General features: G+C 42.5%; 1 protein-coding gene across 1 annotated transcript in view; it reads left to right on the top strand.

Annotated features, from left to right (window-relative positions):
* Window positions 1-16822, top strand: part of LOC126439053 (fibrillin-2-like) — a 194513-nt gene that overhangs the window by 152917 nt on the left and 24774 nt on the right. The window contains exon 20 of the mRNA XM_050090553.1: window positions 9933-10038. Coding sequence (XP_049946510.1) covers window positions 9933-10038 — 106 coding nt within the window. The remainder of the gene's footprint in view (window positions 1-9932; window positions 10039-16822) is intronic.

Raw genomic sequence — 16822 nt, 5'->3', positions numbered from 1 at the left:
AAATGAGGTAGGTTTGTGTGATTATCATTTAGACTCCTTTTGTTACGGAGACGCAGAATGGGTGTAAGGAGAATTATCCTGGCATTTCGCCCACCACTCCCAGCCTGTATCTGGCAGCATCTTGTTAGACCGGCGTGATGAATTCTGTAAACCCAAGGGCACAATCACGGCTAAATCTCAGTTAACGTCGTCGGTAGAGCCTCTTGATGTACGGTCTGGCCGTGAATTGCGATGTATGGCTCGTACGTGCCTAGCATGTTAAATTCCTCGAGAACCTCAAGCGTTGCTGTATGCACTATACTAAAATAAATAAAAAAAATAAATTAAAAAAGAGTAAATAACTTGCAGAGATAATGGATCAATCGTGCTGTATTTCAGACGTGTTTCAGTATGTTTTCTGTGACAAAAAAACATCTTCTGATGTCCACTGATACCCCTGTAGGAGCCAGATATATGTTATGTACTAGGTCGGGTTTTCTGCGACCATTGCGTGTTCAGTTAACCAAGAAAGTCTGCAATGGAGACCGAATTTGAACAGAAGTAATGCGTAAAGGCTGGACTGGTCGCTAAACAAAATGTGATGCTTCAAAAATAGAATGACGTAATTTCTTCTAATATGACGTGTTTCGGACTTAGCCATCCACAGATATCTGTAAAAATGGTACATAAACAGCAAAATTTAATCAAAGTGGAACGTGTAGAACTTCGAAATTTGGCCAAAAGATACAAATATGCGAAAATTTTAAAATTATTAATTCATTGCGTAATATGGAAAAAACTAACACAATTGCCATACGCTAAATAAATAAAAAAAATAACTAACACAATATAGCTGAGTTATTCATATCTATACAAGGTAACGAAGATTGTACAGCCTCGACAATGCTGTTATGTGAAGGAGGTCATCGTTGTTCCGTTAAACAATGTTTCTACATGCAAGGTCAAGCATTCCAAAGAAATGCACTTCCTGCATTATTTTCTGCCAGTCTCAGTTGACTTGTAGCACTTTAAGTGACAAAATGAAGTCGAACATAAAGTATGTGTCGGTAGGGTAACACATAACATTAAGGCAACCGAGGCGAGTAAGAAAGACGGACTCCATGTGCGCGAAATAATGTTACGGTACCAAATGCGGTAAAACACAAATTAATAAAATTTCAACAGGGATAAGATTAGTGAATGAAACGTAACGGGCAAATGAAAAGAAAGACCAAGAGAACTGGAAATGAATAAGTCAACGAGATAGTGTGGGAAGGGTTCGTATGTTCGCGGTCCAAAAAGTTACCTTTGTCTTGACCCATGTTGCATATGAAAGTTCCCAGATACGCTTAAGAGCTTCGGAATACGGAGTTTAAGGCATCCATTGGATGGCGGGACAGTTTCATAGCTAGGCACGAAGTCTCATGGAATGAAGTGTATGGCGAAGCAAAGGATGTGCAGGAAATCGTAGCAACAGAATGGAAGGCAATACTGCATGACCTACATTCTACATTCTACATTTATACTCCGCAAGCCACCCAACTGTGTGCGGCGGAGGGCACTTTACGTGCCACTGTCATTACCTCCCTTTCCTGTTCCAGTCGCGTATGGTTCGCGGGAAGAACGACTGTCTGAAAGCCTCCGTGCGCGCTCTAATCTCTCTAATTTTACATTCGTGATCTCCTCGGGAAGTATAAGTAGGGGGAAGCAATATATTCGATACCTCATCCAGAAACGCACCAAACCTGGCGAGCAATCTACACCGCGATGCAGAGCGCCTCTCTTGCAGATTCTGCCACTTGAGTTTATTAAACATCTCCGTAACGCTATCACGGTTACCAAATAACCCTGTGACGAAACGCGCCGCTCTTCTTTGGATCTTCTCTATCTCCTGCGTCCCAGGTCCCCAGACCTAATTGCGAATCACGATCGGAAAGACGTGTTTATTGTCGATAAAACGGGACTGTTCCGTGGCACATTGTCTTCAAAATGTCTAGCAATTTAAGGTGAAAGTGCATCGGCGGAAAAGTGTGCAAGGAAAGACTCACTGTTCTGCTATGTCGAGACATGCTAGGTGAAACGGAGAAGCCATTGGTGATTCCCAGGACGAGAAAAACCCGTTTTTTCACTAAGATTCCAATCACATGGCGAGGCAATAAAAGGGCCTGAATGATGAGTGATCTTTTGGAAGAGTGGGTAGTCTCTTTCAACGTCAAAATAAGAAAAGGGAACTTTTCCTAAATAATGCAACCTGCCACCGGAAAGACAAGTTACCAAATGCGAAATTAGCTTGGTTCACGCCAGGTTCAATCAGCCTCATAAGACCCATGGATAAGCGGTTTTTCTCATTATAGTCGCATTATAGCCGATTATTGATGCAGGCTCGAATACTTTGCGTTGAAGAAGCCAGAAGTGCATCTCCTCCTGCACAGTTGATGGCCTGTCCCGGTTGCGGTAAATTGGATTGGCTTACCAGTAAGGGAAATAAGTCCCGAAACTGTCACCAAGAGCTTCATCAGATCGGGTTTTGAAGGTGATTAACGAGACTCTTCCGTACTCGTTGAAACTCAAGAAAAGGCAGCAGCAGTTGCTGAAATAATTAAAATATAAAAACATTTCCTATAGTCCATGTGACTTCATTATAAGTGATGACTTTTTGCCAGTTCATCCACATTTACTTTGGCAACAGGTCTAACATAAATGTGAAACAGAGGGGACGGTGAGGAGCTAACACAAGAAGAAAATGATGTCCCTAGAAAAATTAATAAGCTATCGAAGAAGCTCCTGCATGCATAAACGATGTTACGCGATTTGCAAAACACACAAATTCTCCCAAATTTAGACAGGTTTCCCTCTCTGATATGTGGCGAAACAAGTGAAGTGTAAAGCAAAAGAATACAGGAATAATATACCGGGTGATCAAAAAGTCAGTATAAATTTGAAAACTTAATAAAGTACGGAATAATGTAGATAGAGTGGTAAAAATTGACACATGCTTGGAATGACATGGGGTTTTACTAGAACAAAAAAAAAAAACTATTGATAGACGCGTGAAAGATCTCTTGCGCGTGTCGTTTGATGATGATCGTGTGCTCAGCAGCCACTTTCGTCATGCTTGGCCTCCCGCGTCCCCAGACCTCAGTCCGTGCGATTATTGGCTTTGGGGTTACCTGAAGTCGCAAGTGTGACATCTCTAGGGATGCTGAAAGACAGCATCCGACCCCAATGCTTCACCATAACTCCGGACATGCTTTACAGTGCTGCTCACAACATTATTCCTCAACTACAGCTATTGTTGAGGAATGATGGTGGATATATTGAGCATTTCCTGTAAAGAACATCATCTTTGCTTTGTCTTACTTTGTTGTGCTAATTATTGCTATTCTGATAAGATGAAGCGCCATCTGTCGGGCATTTTTTGAACTTTCGTTATTTTTTGGTTCTAATAAAACCCCATGTCATTCCAAGAATGTGTGTAAATTTGTACCTCTCTATCTACATTATTCCGTGCAGTTTTCAAATTTATTCTGACTTTTTGATCACCTGGTATGTACAACAATACACGAATTTAAAGTTACAGTAAAAATAGAGACATGCCATATTATGTAACAATTGGAGTAATAGCCTGGTGTTCTACTGCACTACTCAGTAAGTGAACTGTGCAGCAGTAAAAGTGAGTAATTACTTCCATAATTACAAAATTATATTTTTGCGCATGATATTTGACAAATTTTATGTAGCCTAGTGTGTTGTGTATAATCCGTAAATTTGTCCAATTTGGAAAATTATTTTAGTCCCATGCCATTCCGTTTTGAGAAAGTTTTACTGTACACGTAAATTAAAAAAACAGAATCAGAATGAAATACAAGAGCAACTCACAGCTGTACAATTGACATCACATTTGCCTTTACTCTGAAACCTGACGGCAGCCACGCGGCTTTATTCTTGACTGCACTTGGTTTAAAATGATAATATTTTGCAATCTTCCTTACTTTTAAAATTTTATAATGTAAATTTGGCTATTGTATTGTTATGGATTAAGTTTTTGGACTATGTTGTCAATTACGACGAAGTTTGGCGCTATCTTGCGTGAACGTCCACGTATAAGTTTCGTCCTAAGATTTTGTGGCTATCTGCGTATGAATGTTACCGGGCTGCATGTTGCTTCTAGGTATGTTTCTGCCTGAAGTACCTTGTGTCCACAGTTGAGCAGTGGGTCCCGTATTTCACTATTCTGAGACTGCTTTGTAATTTAGATGTATCTGCAATATTTTTTAAGAGCTATCTTGAGGTGGCGTATTCTGAAACGCACCATATTACGAGCAATCAAGTTACTCGATTTTTGAAGAACGACTTTCTGCTTAGCGATCAGTCTAGCTTTTATGCAGTACTACCATTTATTTTCGATATGGTGGCCTGCGTCGTACGTGACGTTATGTCGCCACTATGAGCCTGAATTTGTTTCCATGAGACCGGATTATATGCATTTGCATGTTGGATGTGCATTTGCATATTTGTCTCCCTTTAACCGGTTATTGCATATTTTAACTAAAAACTAGTGGCGATGCATATTTCCGCTCTACATTTACAATATTTTGAAAAATTATACGGGCGGCCTCTAGCTCGATCTAGTTTTGATGTCTGACGGATTGACTGCGACCTAGAACTGCATGCAATCACTAACCGAGAGGCCACTGCCTAGCGAAATCATTACAGAACAGGAACAGGAAGACAGAGTCAATGCTCCTGCGCCCGCGCCCACGGTTAATCCTCTCCGCCTAAGGAAAGAAACGTCGTTTCGTGGATAGCTGACCATCCTAGAACATTTACGTATGACGGAATTGCTTTATATTGACGAATTTGAGTGAAAAACGTGTCGTACAGAAGAAAGTTTCAAATAGACCAGCATGTCAAGACAAGTCGCAGGAATGCAGAAGAAATGGCCAGAACAACAACTTCTGACAGCAAGTTGCAGTATCAGGGATTTGTTGAAATGTAACCAAAAATGTCGTTTAACATGGATCTATGTGAAGCATTCATTGCAAACATCAGATATATCAATACTCCGTAAAAATTATGTACCGACAATTTACGTAAATGTTCTGGTAGAAATACGCAATGAACTCAAGGATAGCATTACCTGGATTTCATTTGACGAAACGGCAGACACTTGTGGCTGTCACATTGGAAATGTACTTGCTGGTGCTTTAAAAGAAGAGCTTTCTTCTTCCTATTTAGCGGCCTGAAAAGAACTTGAAAAAATAAATCATTCCACGATCGCCAGATTTGTGAATGAGGGTATTAGAAAAATATTTCCAGAATCTTCTGGATTTCAAACGGTGTTTGTGTTTATTTCAGATGCTGCTCCCTATAAAATCAAGGCAGGAAAAGCCTTCCGAGTATTTTATCCCAATTTGATTCAAGGACGTGCTTTACTCATGGAGTACTTCGTCTTGCTGAATAAGTATCTTCCACGATTGAGATTGCAAATAAACTGATTTCATCCACAAAGGAAGTGTTTCCAAAGGCTCCTACCCGCATCAAGACTTACAGAGAGAAACTATCAAATGTGCCTTTACCTCCCGAACCAGTGATAATTCGTTGGGGTGTGGGCCGAAACTGAGTTGTTTCACAGTTAACATTACGAGACCAATAGAGGATTAATAAACAACTTCGATAGTGCAGAGACTTTGGCAGTTTGCCAGTACAAGGAACCTTTTAATGATTCCGGTATTGAAAACGACATTGCTGTGATTAGTACTCATTATTCGCATATACCTGCAAGTATTAAAAAGCTTGAAACTCAAGGTTTTGCGTTCAGTTAATCTATTCCGTTAGCGAATAAAATTATTCTAGTGAACTCCTCATTGCAGGAGATATTCTTAAGAAAACTTAAAGAAAATTTTAAAAACATATTAAACAATAACCCAGGCTTTGAACCCTTGTTCCAAATTGATACTTCTATTAATGGGCCAGGAGAATTTTTACCAGAAACAATAGGTGCCGACATAGCTCCCAAATTCAAATACTGCCCAGTCACCTCAGTTGGTGTAGAACGGTCCCTTTCTGCTTATAAAAATGTTTTGAGTGAACGAAGACACAATCTTACTACCGAACATATGAAACAAAACTTCGCCGTTTACATTTACAATATCAGAAAAATGTAAAATAAATTGTAAATTAAGCTTTGTTCCAATAGTATTAACTAAAAGTTAATGCTGTTCAAAAAAATTCATGATTGTATGATGTTTTTCAAATAAAATATTATGGAGGTTTTGAGCGTGCGATGTACACTCCTGGAAATTGAAATAAGAACACCGTGAATTCATTGTCCCAGGAAGGGGAAACTTTGTTGACACATTCCTGGGGTCAGATACATCACATGATCACACTGACAGAACCACAGGCACATAGACACAGGCAACAGAGCATGCACAATGTCGGCACTAGTACAGTGTATATCCACTTTTCGCAGCAATGCAGGCTGCTATTCTCCCATGGAGACGATCGTAGAGATGCTGGATGTAGTCCTGTGGAACGGCTTGCCATGCCATTTCCACCTGGCGCCTCAGTTGGACCAGCGTTCGTGCTGGACGTGCAGACCGCGTGAGACGACGCTTCATCCAGTCCCAAACATGCTCAATGGGGGACAGATCCGGAGATCTTGCTGGCCAGGGTAGTTGACTTACACCTTCTAGAGCACGTTGGGTGGCACGGGATACATGCGGACGTGCACTGTCCTGTTGGAACAGCAAGTTCCCTTGCCGGTCTAGGAATGGTAGAACGATGGGTTCGATGACGGTTTGGATGTAGCGTGCACTATTCAGTGTCCCCTCGACGATCACCAGTGGTGTACGGCCAGTGTAGGAGATCGCTCCCCACACCATGATGCCGGGTGTTGGCCCTGTGTGCCTCGGTCGTATGCAGTCCTGATTGTGGTGCTCACCTGCACGGCGCCAAACACGCATACGACCATCATTGGCACCAAGCCAGAAGCGTCTCTCATCGCTGAAGACGACACGTCTCCATTCGTCCCTCCATTCACGCCTGTCGCGACACCACTGGAGGCGGGCTGCACGATGTTGGGGCGTGAGCGGAAGACGGCCTAACGGTGTGCGGGACCGTAGCCCAGCTTCATGGAGACGGTTGCGAATGGTCCTCGCCGATACCCCAGGAGCAACAGTGTCCCTAATTTGCTGGGAAGTGGCGGTGCGGTCCCCTACGGCACTGTGTAGGATCCTACGGTCTTGGCGTGCATCCGTGCGTCGCTGCGGTCCGGTCCCAGGTCGACGGGCACGTGCACCTACCGCCGACCACTGGCGACAACATCGATGTACTGTGGAGACCTCACGCCCCACGTGTTGAGCAATTCGGCGGTACGTCCACCCGGCCTCCCGCATGCCCACTATACGCCCTCGCTCGAAGTCCGTCAACTGCACATACGGTTCACGTCCACGCTGTCGCGGCATGCTACCAGTGTTAAAGACTGCGATGGAGCTCCGTATGCCACGGCAAACTGGCTGACACTGACGGCGGCGGTGCACAAATGCTGCGCAGCTAGCGCCATTCGACGGCCAACACCGCGGTTCCTGTTGTGTCCGCTGTGCCGTGCGTGTAATCATTGCTTGTACAGCCCTCTCGCAGTGTTCGGAGCAAGTATGGTGGGTCTGACACACCGGTGTCAATGTGTTCTTTTTTCCATTTCCAGGAGTGTATCTCAGAGTTGGTCTTGCACATAGCTATTGTTTCTCTGCGACTCACTCGCACCGCATCTGCTTGTTACCGACAACAGTGGAAAAGAAGAAACAATTCTTAAATTTGGTATGCATCGCCATTTTGCAAAATTTTAGATAATAATCCCAAAAGGCTCCCTTTCTAACCTTTAGCAGAGAGTACTCAGAAAACAATATCAGCGTTCTCAACGTACCTATTTTTCCCGTGGCCAGCGCTCTTCCTCGTAACTGATATGCACAGTTTCGACTTTGAGGCATAATGCATGGAATAAGTACCATGTTTTTTCATTATTTGATCTTGTATATTTCGACACATTTCATTCATGAGCAGTTGCATGCATATTTTAAGATTTTTATGATGCATATTCCGGTCTCTAGTAATAACCATTTGATTTCCTTGTAACCATGGCATCACGAATCTCTTGTTACAATTTCGGGGTTCTACCTGAGACTCTGCAGTAAATCTTTTAAAAGTAAATAAAAAATTCTGTTTTAGATAAAATAATGCTCAAGACACTTTAGAGAGACCTTGTAACAGGCTATTACATTCCGTGGTGTACAAAGATTACGACCAACAAAAGTTAAGGTAAATTATGTAGCAAAGCCATGTGTGTATTTTGGGTACAGCTATTGTCATAAGGAACTTTCAGATATGTACAATAGATACACAACGCTTATCAATATAAATATCTTGCAAATATGTAGGGAGAACATACAGAACATCAATACATGCCCACAGATTGTATGACGTTTGCTATTACTAAGAAGGCAAGCCGACATAAGAGCCAACGCAGAATATCGTGGCCTTAAGATGCGCAGTCGGCAGGGCATGTGAGGAGAGCAGTAGTGGTGGGGATTTGGGCAGACGCTGTAGGGGAAATGCCGAGCACTGCAGGGGAAGTGCCATTCTAAGCTGAAGCATATGCTCACATTCTTCGTAACTATTAAATGGAGCCCCTCCACGCCCGCACTTGTGTGGTGACGATTCAAAACGATCTGCCACCTGTGCTTTAGTTAGTATCTAAAAAGAAATCTGTTGAAAATGCAGCGATTTATTTTCGCTTGCCTTCAAATCATGTGTAATTTTTAGAGAAGCGTCACAAGTGGCGAATTTTGATTAAAATCTACACATTTCTCTTGTCCCCATCTTAACATTTCCTTCTTTTGCTAAAACACAGCGGAGATTACACAGTGGCACCTGACTAACATGTTTTGCAGAAGCAGTTGCGAACATAATCTGAAGCAGTGGCTGATTAAGTTTATTAACTGTGAAACTGAGGAAAAGTAAGGTCAGTAGCTTACGAAAAAAACACATACTCGGTGCAGAATAAGTGTCTAACGTCATCACTTATGTTGTTCGAAAACTCATAGCATTTATCATTTCACCAGCTATCGATAGCCCAAAAAATTACATTCTTTTATCGGAAAAATCTGTAGTTAGTCGAATAACACGATAGCTAATGAAGTTTTGCCTAATAACAACATGGCTAATACTCTACTCTTTGCGTGGTATCATTTTCCAAAATCTCATTTCGATATCTCAAATATTTCATCAAATATGAGGAATGTTGTGGATATTCCACTCTGATTTTATTGCTGGCGTGGCGACATGTCGAATGAGTCTGTTACATCAGATCAATTTTCTCCAGACTGGTCACAGATAGAGACCTCCACCCACGTCTAAGACAAAATTCGGTATATTAGGTAAATTTCATACGCAGAAAGATATTATGTGATATGCACCAAACGCTAGATCACAGCTCCATATTGTTCATTGCAAACCTTTTCTAATTTCATGGCAGTGTCTTACTTCCATGTAAATATGACCATAGCTCTGACCACTAACGAAATTATGGGCACATCATCATGAACCTGACAAATAAAACTTAAGTTCCGCAAAAATGATTTTTTTACCCAATAGTTTCTGTAAAATAGTTTGAGAAAGATTTCACGGGCGTGCGCCGCGATTTTATCCTCGCCGACAGGCCGAAAGGTGGCGAAACACTGTCGGGCCCCCTTCCGACCAAACGAATGAACTCGCTCACCGCTTTGGACAAGAATTGTTCACGGTGCATCGGCCACCGTACCTTGCGCGAAATCGGTACATTGTTTCATACTGAAAAGGAAATGAGACTGGAGTGAAATAGTTTGTAATTTAGTTCTAGTGATTGCACGTTGTAGCTGTCTGTTGTCTGATGGTATGACTCGTGTTGTTGACAGTGGCAGGTGCCTGCCGGCTGCTTCCTGCGCCGCACACGTGTCGTGGCCAGCACGTTCACCGTGCACACGAGGGTGCCCGCCGTCGCTACCCGCTCTGACGATACAGGTACGTGCGCTGCCCGCCAGGGCTCTTGTTTGGCGTTTACCTGGAAAATATTTGTTCTACAAAAGTTTTTAATGAGTAGCAGTAGTTTGCTCGTCTTTAAGCTAAGGCGGCGGGTGATGAACGACTAAATACTCGTACATTGTCTGACAGTAAGAGTGAAGCACTTTGAAGATAAGATATGTTAGTATAACTTCAGACACCCAGACGCCATCGGTGAGTATGTAAATGATTAGAGTTGCAATTCTGCAATCCTCTGTGACAGGTAGGCCGGATTACCAGAATGCACAGCCTTGTTCGTGTTTAGCGTTGTTACCAATCCTGTTGCTGTATAAGGGGTGCGAAGAGCGTCAGATGTCGAGTGATCTCCACGAACGGCACGATGACACAGATAGTGTTACCAGCGCCTGACAGACTTGGAAAGAGGTCTCAGTGTGGGTTAATTTGGCTGGTTGGTCCAGTCGTCCGGTATCCATATTTGTAAGGTAATCGGATATGACAATGGCCCTACGCTATACTCCACTGGAAAATGAGGGCAGGCATACTCCTCGTCATTATGGAGTAAGGGGAGTAGCTTACAATTGGTTCGCCTCCTACTTTAAGAACAGAAAGCAGAAGGTAATCCTCCGCAATATTGAGAGTGGTAATGATGTTCAGTCCCAATGGGGCACTGTTAAATGGGGCGTTCCCCAAGGGTTGGTGCTGGGGCCACTGCTGTTTCTTATTTATGTAAATGATATGCCTTCTAGTATTACAGGTGATTCAAAAATATTTCTGTTTGCTGATGACACCACCTTGGTAGTGAAGGATCTTGTGTGTAATATTGAAACATCAAATAATGTAGTTCATGATATAAGTTCGTGGCTTGTGGAAAATAATTTGATGCTAAATCACAGTAAGACTCAGTTTTTACAGTTTCTAACCCACAATTCAACAAGAACTGACATTTTAATCAGACAGAATGGGAATGTTATAAGCGAGACGGAACAGTTCAAGTTCCTAGGCGTACGGATAGATAGTAAGCTGTTGTGGAAAGCCCATGTTCAGGATCTTGTTCAGAAACTAAATGCCGCTTTATTTACCATTAGAACAGTATCTGAAATAAGTGACATTTCAACACGAAAAGTAGTATACTTCGCATATTTTCATACGCTTATGTCATATGGTATTATTTTTTGGGGTAATTCTTCTGATTCAAAAAGGGTATTTTTGGCTCAAAAACGGGCTGTTCGAGCTATGTAGGGTGTAAGTTCGAAAACCTCTTGTCGACCCCTATTCAATAGTCTGGGAATTTTGACATTGCCCTCACAGTATGTATTTTCTTTAATGTCGTTTGTTGTTAGCAATATTAGCTTATTCCCAAGAGTTAGCAGCTTTCACTCAGTTAATACTAGGCAGAAATCAAATCTGCATGTGGAATGCACTTCCTTGACTCTTGTGCAGAAAGGAGTGCAGTATTCTGCTGCATCCATTTTCAATAAGCTACCACAAGAACTCAAAAATCTTAGCAGTAGCCCAAACACTTTTAAGTCTAAACTGAAGAGTTTCCTCATGGCTCACTCCTTCTATTCTGTCGAGGAGCTCCTGGAAGAGCTAAAAAATTAAGCAAATTCCAGTGTTACGTTCTTGATTTTCTTTATTTAAACTAACGACTTGTCGCCTGAACATGTTTCTTATATTTCATTTTATCTGTTTCTACAATCGTGTTATAATTTCATGTATTGACTCGTTCCCTGACCATGGAGACTTCTCCTAAATGTGGTCCCACGGAACAATAAATAAATAAAAAAAAAAATAAAGTTCCGACTAACAACCACAATAGAATATCGGATATTGTGCACCAAGCACATCGTAATCCAGTCACAGCTGTGTCTCCCACCAGAGAACAAGTAATGGACTCCCTGCAAAATTATATGCTGTAGCGGACCATTGGATGGAGACTAACAACAGCCGGTCTAGGAAACTACCATACCTTGCATGGGCTGCGGTTGACTTCACAACATGAACGGCTGCGTTCGGAGTGGTGCCGTGACAGGGAAGCATGGACTGCTAATAAATGATGTCGTACTGGGTTTTGTTATGAACTGTAGTTCTGCGCTATCCCAACGGTCATCATCGGCGAGTATGGTGGCGGTCTAGGGAGTTCCATTGTTTTGGTCAGGCACAGCGGTGTTACTCCTGGCGTCACGATATGGGGAGCCATCGTATATGACCAGGTGATGGCTGGTAGTGATTGAGAGAACTCTGATTATACAATGGTACATCACTGACATCCTGCATCCCCACGTGTTACCTCTCATGCGACAGAGTCGTGGTGCCATTTTTCAACAGGTCAGTGCTCGTCCACACACGGCTCATGTCTGTATGAACTGTCTGAGTGATGTTGAGGTAATCACGCGGTTGTGAAGATCTCTCCCCGGTAGAACCTGCGTGGGACCAGCTCTTAAGTCAACTCTGTCCCAGTCCCAGTATCGTGGATATCACGAACCACATACAACAGTTGTGGGCCAGCTTACGAAGGGCAAGGAAACAAAGACTTGCCGACACTCACCCAGTCGAAGCAGTCCATGCATCCAGCCAAGGCGAAGTTCATCGTCACACTGGTAAGTGGAATCGTAGTGTCAAGTTCTTTGTACATTCGACTTGATTTTGTAATCATTGATAGAACATCATATAGGCTCTCAGTCCATGAAGCTTCATTTCGTTTGCTGAGTCCTTTCTAGATGTCACTTTTTTGTCAGGCAGTGTATTTTATAGTCGGTTCAAGGACAATGCTCATATTCTAGTAACAAAGGACTTACAGCTTTTTTTCTGTTTTCATTGGTGGAATTGACCACTCAAAATCACGCTACAACATTTTGTTCTCTCTATTCAGAGTTTTCTCTGTTTCTAGTACTCCTTCTTACTATGCTGTGTATTTGCTTTAATACTTCCTATTTTTGTGGTTCTTTTTTAGATCTGACACCCCTAAAATCTTCTACATCTACATCTACATCCATACTCCGAAAGCCACCTGACAGTGTGTGGCGGAAGGTACCTTGAGTACCTCTATCGGTTCTCCCTTCTATTCCAGTCTCGTATTGTTCGTGGAAAGAAGGGTTGTCGGTATGCTTCTGTGTGGGCTCTAATTTCTCTGATTTTATCCTCATGGTCTCTTCGCGAGATATGCGTAGGAGGGAGCAATATACTGCTTGACTCCTCGGTGAAGGTATGTCCTCGAAACTTTAACAAAAGCCCGTACCGAGCTACTGAGCGTCTCTCCTGCAGAGTCTTCCACTGGAGTTTATCTATCATCTCCGTACCGCTTTCGCGATTACTAAATGATCTTGTAACGAAGCACGCTGCTCTCCGTTGGATCTTCTCTATCTCTTCTATCAACCCTATATGGTACGGATCCCACACTGATGAGCAGTATTCAAGCAGTGGGCGAACAAGCGTAATGTAACCTACTTCCTTTGTTTTCGGATTGCATTTCCTTAGGATTCTTCCAATGAACCTCAGTCTGGCATCTGCTTTACCGACGATCAACTTTATATGATCATTCCATTTTAAATCACTCCTAATGCGTACTGCCAGATAATTTATGGAATTAACTGCTTCCAGTTGCTGACATGCTATTTTGTAGCTAAATGATAAGGGATCTATCTTTCTATATATTCGCAGCATATTACACTTGTCTACATTGAGATCCAATTGTCATTCCCTGCACAATGCGTCAATTCACTGCAGATCCTCCTGCATTTCAGTACAATTTTCCATTGTTACAACCTCTCGATACACCACAGCATCATCTGCAAAAAAGGCTCAGTGAACTCCCGATGTCATCCACAAGGTCATTTATGTAAATTGTGAATAGCAACGGTCCTATGACACTCCCCTGCGGCAAACCTGAAGTCATTCTTACTTCGGAAGACTTCTCTCCATTGAGAATAACATGCTGCGTTCTGTTATCTAGGAACTCTTCAATCCAATCACACAATTGGTATGATAGTCCATATGCTCTTACTTTGTCCATTAAACGACTGTGGGGAACTGTATCGAACGCCTTGCGGAAGTCAAGAAACACGGCATCTACCTGTGAACCCGTGTCTATGGTCCTCTGAGTCTCGTGGACGAATAGCGCGAGCTGGGTTTCACACGACCGTCTTTTTCGAAACCCATGCTGATTCCTACAGAGTAGATTTCTAGTCACCAGAAAAGTCATTATACTCGAACATAATAAGTGTTCCAAAATTCTACAACTGATCGAAGTTAGAGACATAGTTCAGCACATCTCTTCGACGTCCCTTCTTGAAAACGGGGACGACCTGTGCCCTTTTCCAATCCTTTGGGACGCTATGCTCTTCTAGAGACCTAAAGTACACCGCTGCAAGAAGGGGGGCAAGTTTCTTCGCGTACTCTGTGTAAAATCGAATTGGTATCCCATCAGATCCAGCGGCCTTTCATCTTTTGAGCGATTTTAATTGTTTCGCTATCCCTCTGTCGTCTATTTCGATATCTACCATTTTTTCATCTGTGTGACAATCTAGAGAAGGAACTACAGTGCAGTCTTCCTCTGTGAAACAGCTTTGGAAAAAGACATTTAGTATTTCGGCCTTTAGTCTGTCATCCTCTGTTTCAGTACCATTTTGGTCACAGAGTGTCCGGAGATTTTGTTTTGATCTACCTACCGCTTTGACATAAGACCAAAATTTCTTACGATTTTCTACGAAGTCAGTACATAGAACTTTACTTTCGAATTCATTGAATGCCTCTCGCATAGCCCTCCTCACACTACATTTCACTCCGCGTAATTTTTGTTTGTCTGCAAGGCTTTGGCTATGTTTATGTTTGCTGTTAAGTTCCCTTTGCTTCCGCAGCAGTTTTCTAACTCGGCTGTTTTCTGTTTTTAAGCACGCCCCGTTCTAAAATGAGGGCTTCAGGGATGTAGGACGTCTCAAAGTCTTTCCGATCTCCTTTAATGAACTTTGTAGAGGTATTTTTCTTGGAGAAGTAATCAAATATTTATTTGGATAGTCTATTTTTGGCCATTCTGTACAGACGTCCAAGACCTATCAACCTCTTTTCCTTATAATCACTGCGGTCCTCTGTCTTGCTGGTCTCATTCTGGACTGCAGCCAGGACTTCGCTGGATTCTCTCTTCCAGGATCTCCAACTCCTTCTAGTTTGTAGTTCATCGACAGACATTCACTGGCGTACAGGCATTCTGTTTTTACAACAGCATTATAGTGCCTTAATTTGGCATTCCAGTACATGCATTTTTTGTTGTGAAAGACTTTAATCAGCCCATATGCTCTTACAATTGTTAAGATTCGATCATCTATCTCCGGTTTTTCTTGTCCATTTTCTCGTGTGTGGTCTCTCGGAGTTAATTATATTTCCTTTACCCTCGTGATCGTATCCACCACTGTTCCAAGCAATTTCATTCTATGCCACTCATTCATCACGAATTTCCTGGCGATCCTTTCTAAGAGGTTAATCCGGGTGGTCGTTCTCTATGGGCTTCCCAATAGTACCGCAAAGTCATCCGCAAACGCAGGCATGTGATTCTTTAGTTCAAATGGCTCTAATGGCTCTGAGCACTATGCGACTTAACTTCTGAGGTCATCAGTCGTCTAGAACTTAGAACTAATTAAACCTAACTAACCTAAGGACATCACACACATCCATGCCCGAGGCAGGATTCGAATCTGCGACCGTAGCGGTCGCTCGGCTCCAGACTGTAGAGCCCAGAGCCGCACGGCCACTCCGGCGAGCGACTCTTTAGTTCCTACCGATTTTTTTCCCCTACGCTGATCGGGCTTATTCCTTTATTTAACAAGTTCTGATTTCCCGATTCCCACAATCTTTTCTAGAATGCTGTTGAATGATAGACATGTGTCACAACTGTATTGATTTGAAAGGGCGAGGACAGTTCTCACATGAGCTTCAACTGGGAGTTTGTGCCTGCTAAGGCATCTTTGATTACGTACGCAAATTTGCCTTTGGCACCGAATTCCCTGATTACCCCATAAATCAATCGGAATTACATAAATCTGGTAGAGTTAAGAAACCAAGTTCGTGACACAGACGCCATTGGTGATGAAGAATAAACAAAGACAGAAAAAATTTGAAGCAACCGACTTAGATTACACCATATTATTTAATTTAAGTAAGTTAGTCCGTGTATCTCTTTTCGCTTCCGCTGTAAAGGATTTAAGTTCTTTATGCAGTGGTAAGTCTGTGCTTGCTTCCTTAGCAACTTTTAAGTTGGATTCTACCGGTTGATGCATCGAAAAAGTTTGTGATTTATGTCTCCCACTTCGTGACAGTCACAAATGGAGAATAGTGCTACATCATGCGGTGTAGGTGCTGTGCAAAATCTAAGTGGCTAAACTTCAACCGCGATATTTTTAGCTGCAGATTTCCGTGTGCATCTTTGATCATAGTAGGTCTGGTTGGTACCACTGATGTTATTTGTATGTAGTATTTACTTTAATCGTCTGAGAACCTTGCCACTCATTGTCCCACTTATTCCGAATCATATTCTGAAAATATATCCTCCGCTGGGACATGTGTATAGTCTGCTGTACCAGAGGTCACCACTTCCTTAATAAGAGTGTCAGCGATCTTGTTTAATCCAATACGTGTGGACACTGCGGATATTAGCTCACGGGCTGTCGCGTGATTTTATTCCCTCAATGAAATCATTTAAAGAGAGTGAGGGTAGATGTAAGAGTCCGAGAAGATGAAAGTGTTCTCCTTTGGTGCCATTTAAAACTTCTTAAGGTCTTCCAAGATCGCCCTA

Source organism: Schistocerca serialis, chromosome 1, assembly GCF_023864345.2.
Source record: "Schistocerca serialis cubense isolate TAMUIC-IGC-003099 chromosome 1, iqSchSeri2.2, whole genome shotgun sequence".
Lineage (NCBI taxonomy): Eukaryota > Metazoa > Arthropoda > Insecta > Orthoptera > Acrididae > Schistocerca > Schistocerca serialis.
The sequence above is the reverse complement of the archived record's forward strand: the minus strand, read 5'-3'. Positions and strand labels throughout refer to the sequence as shown.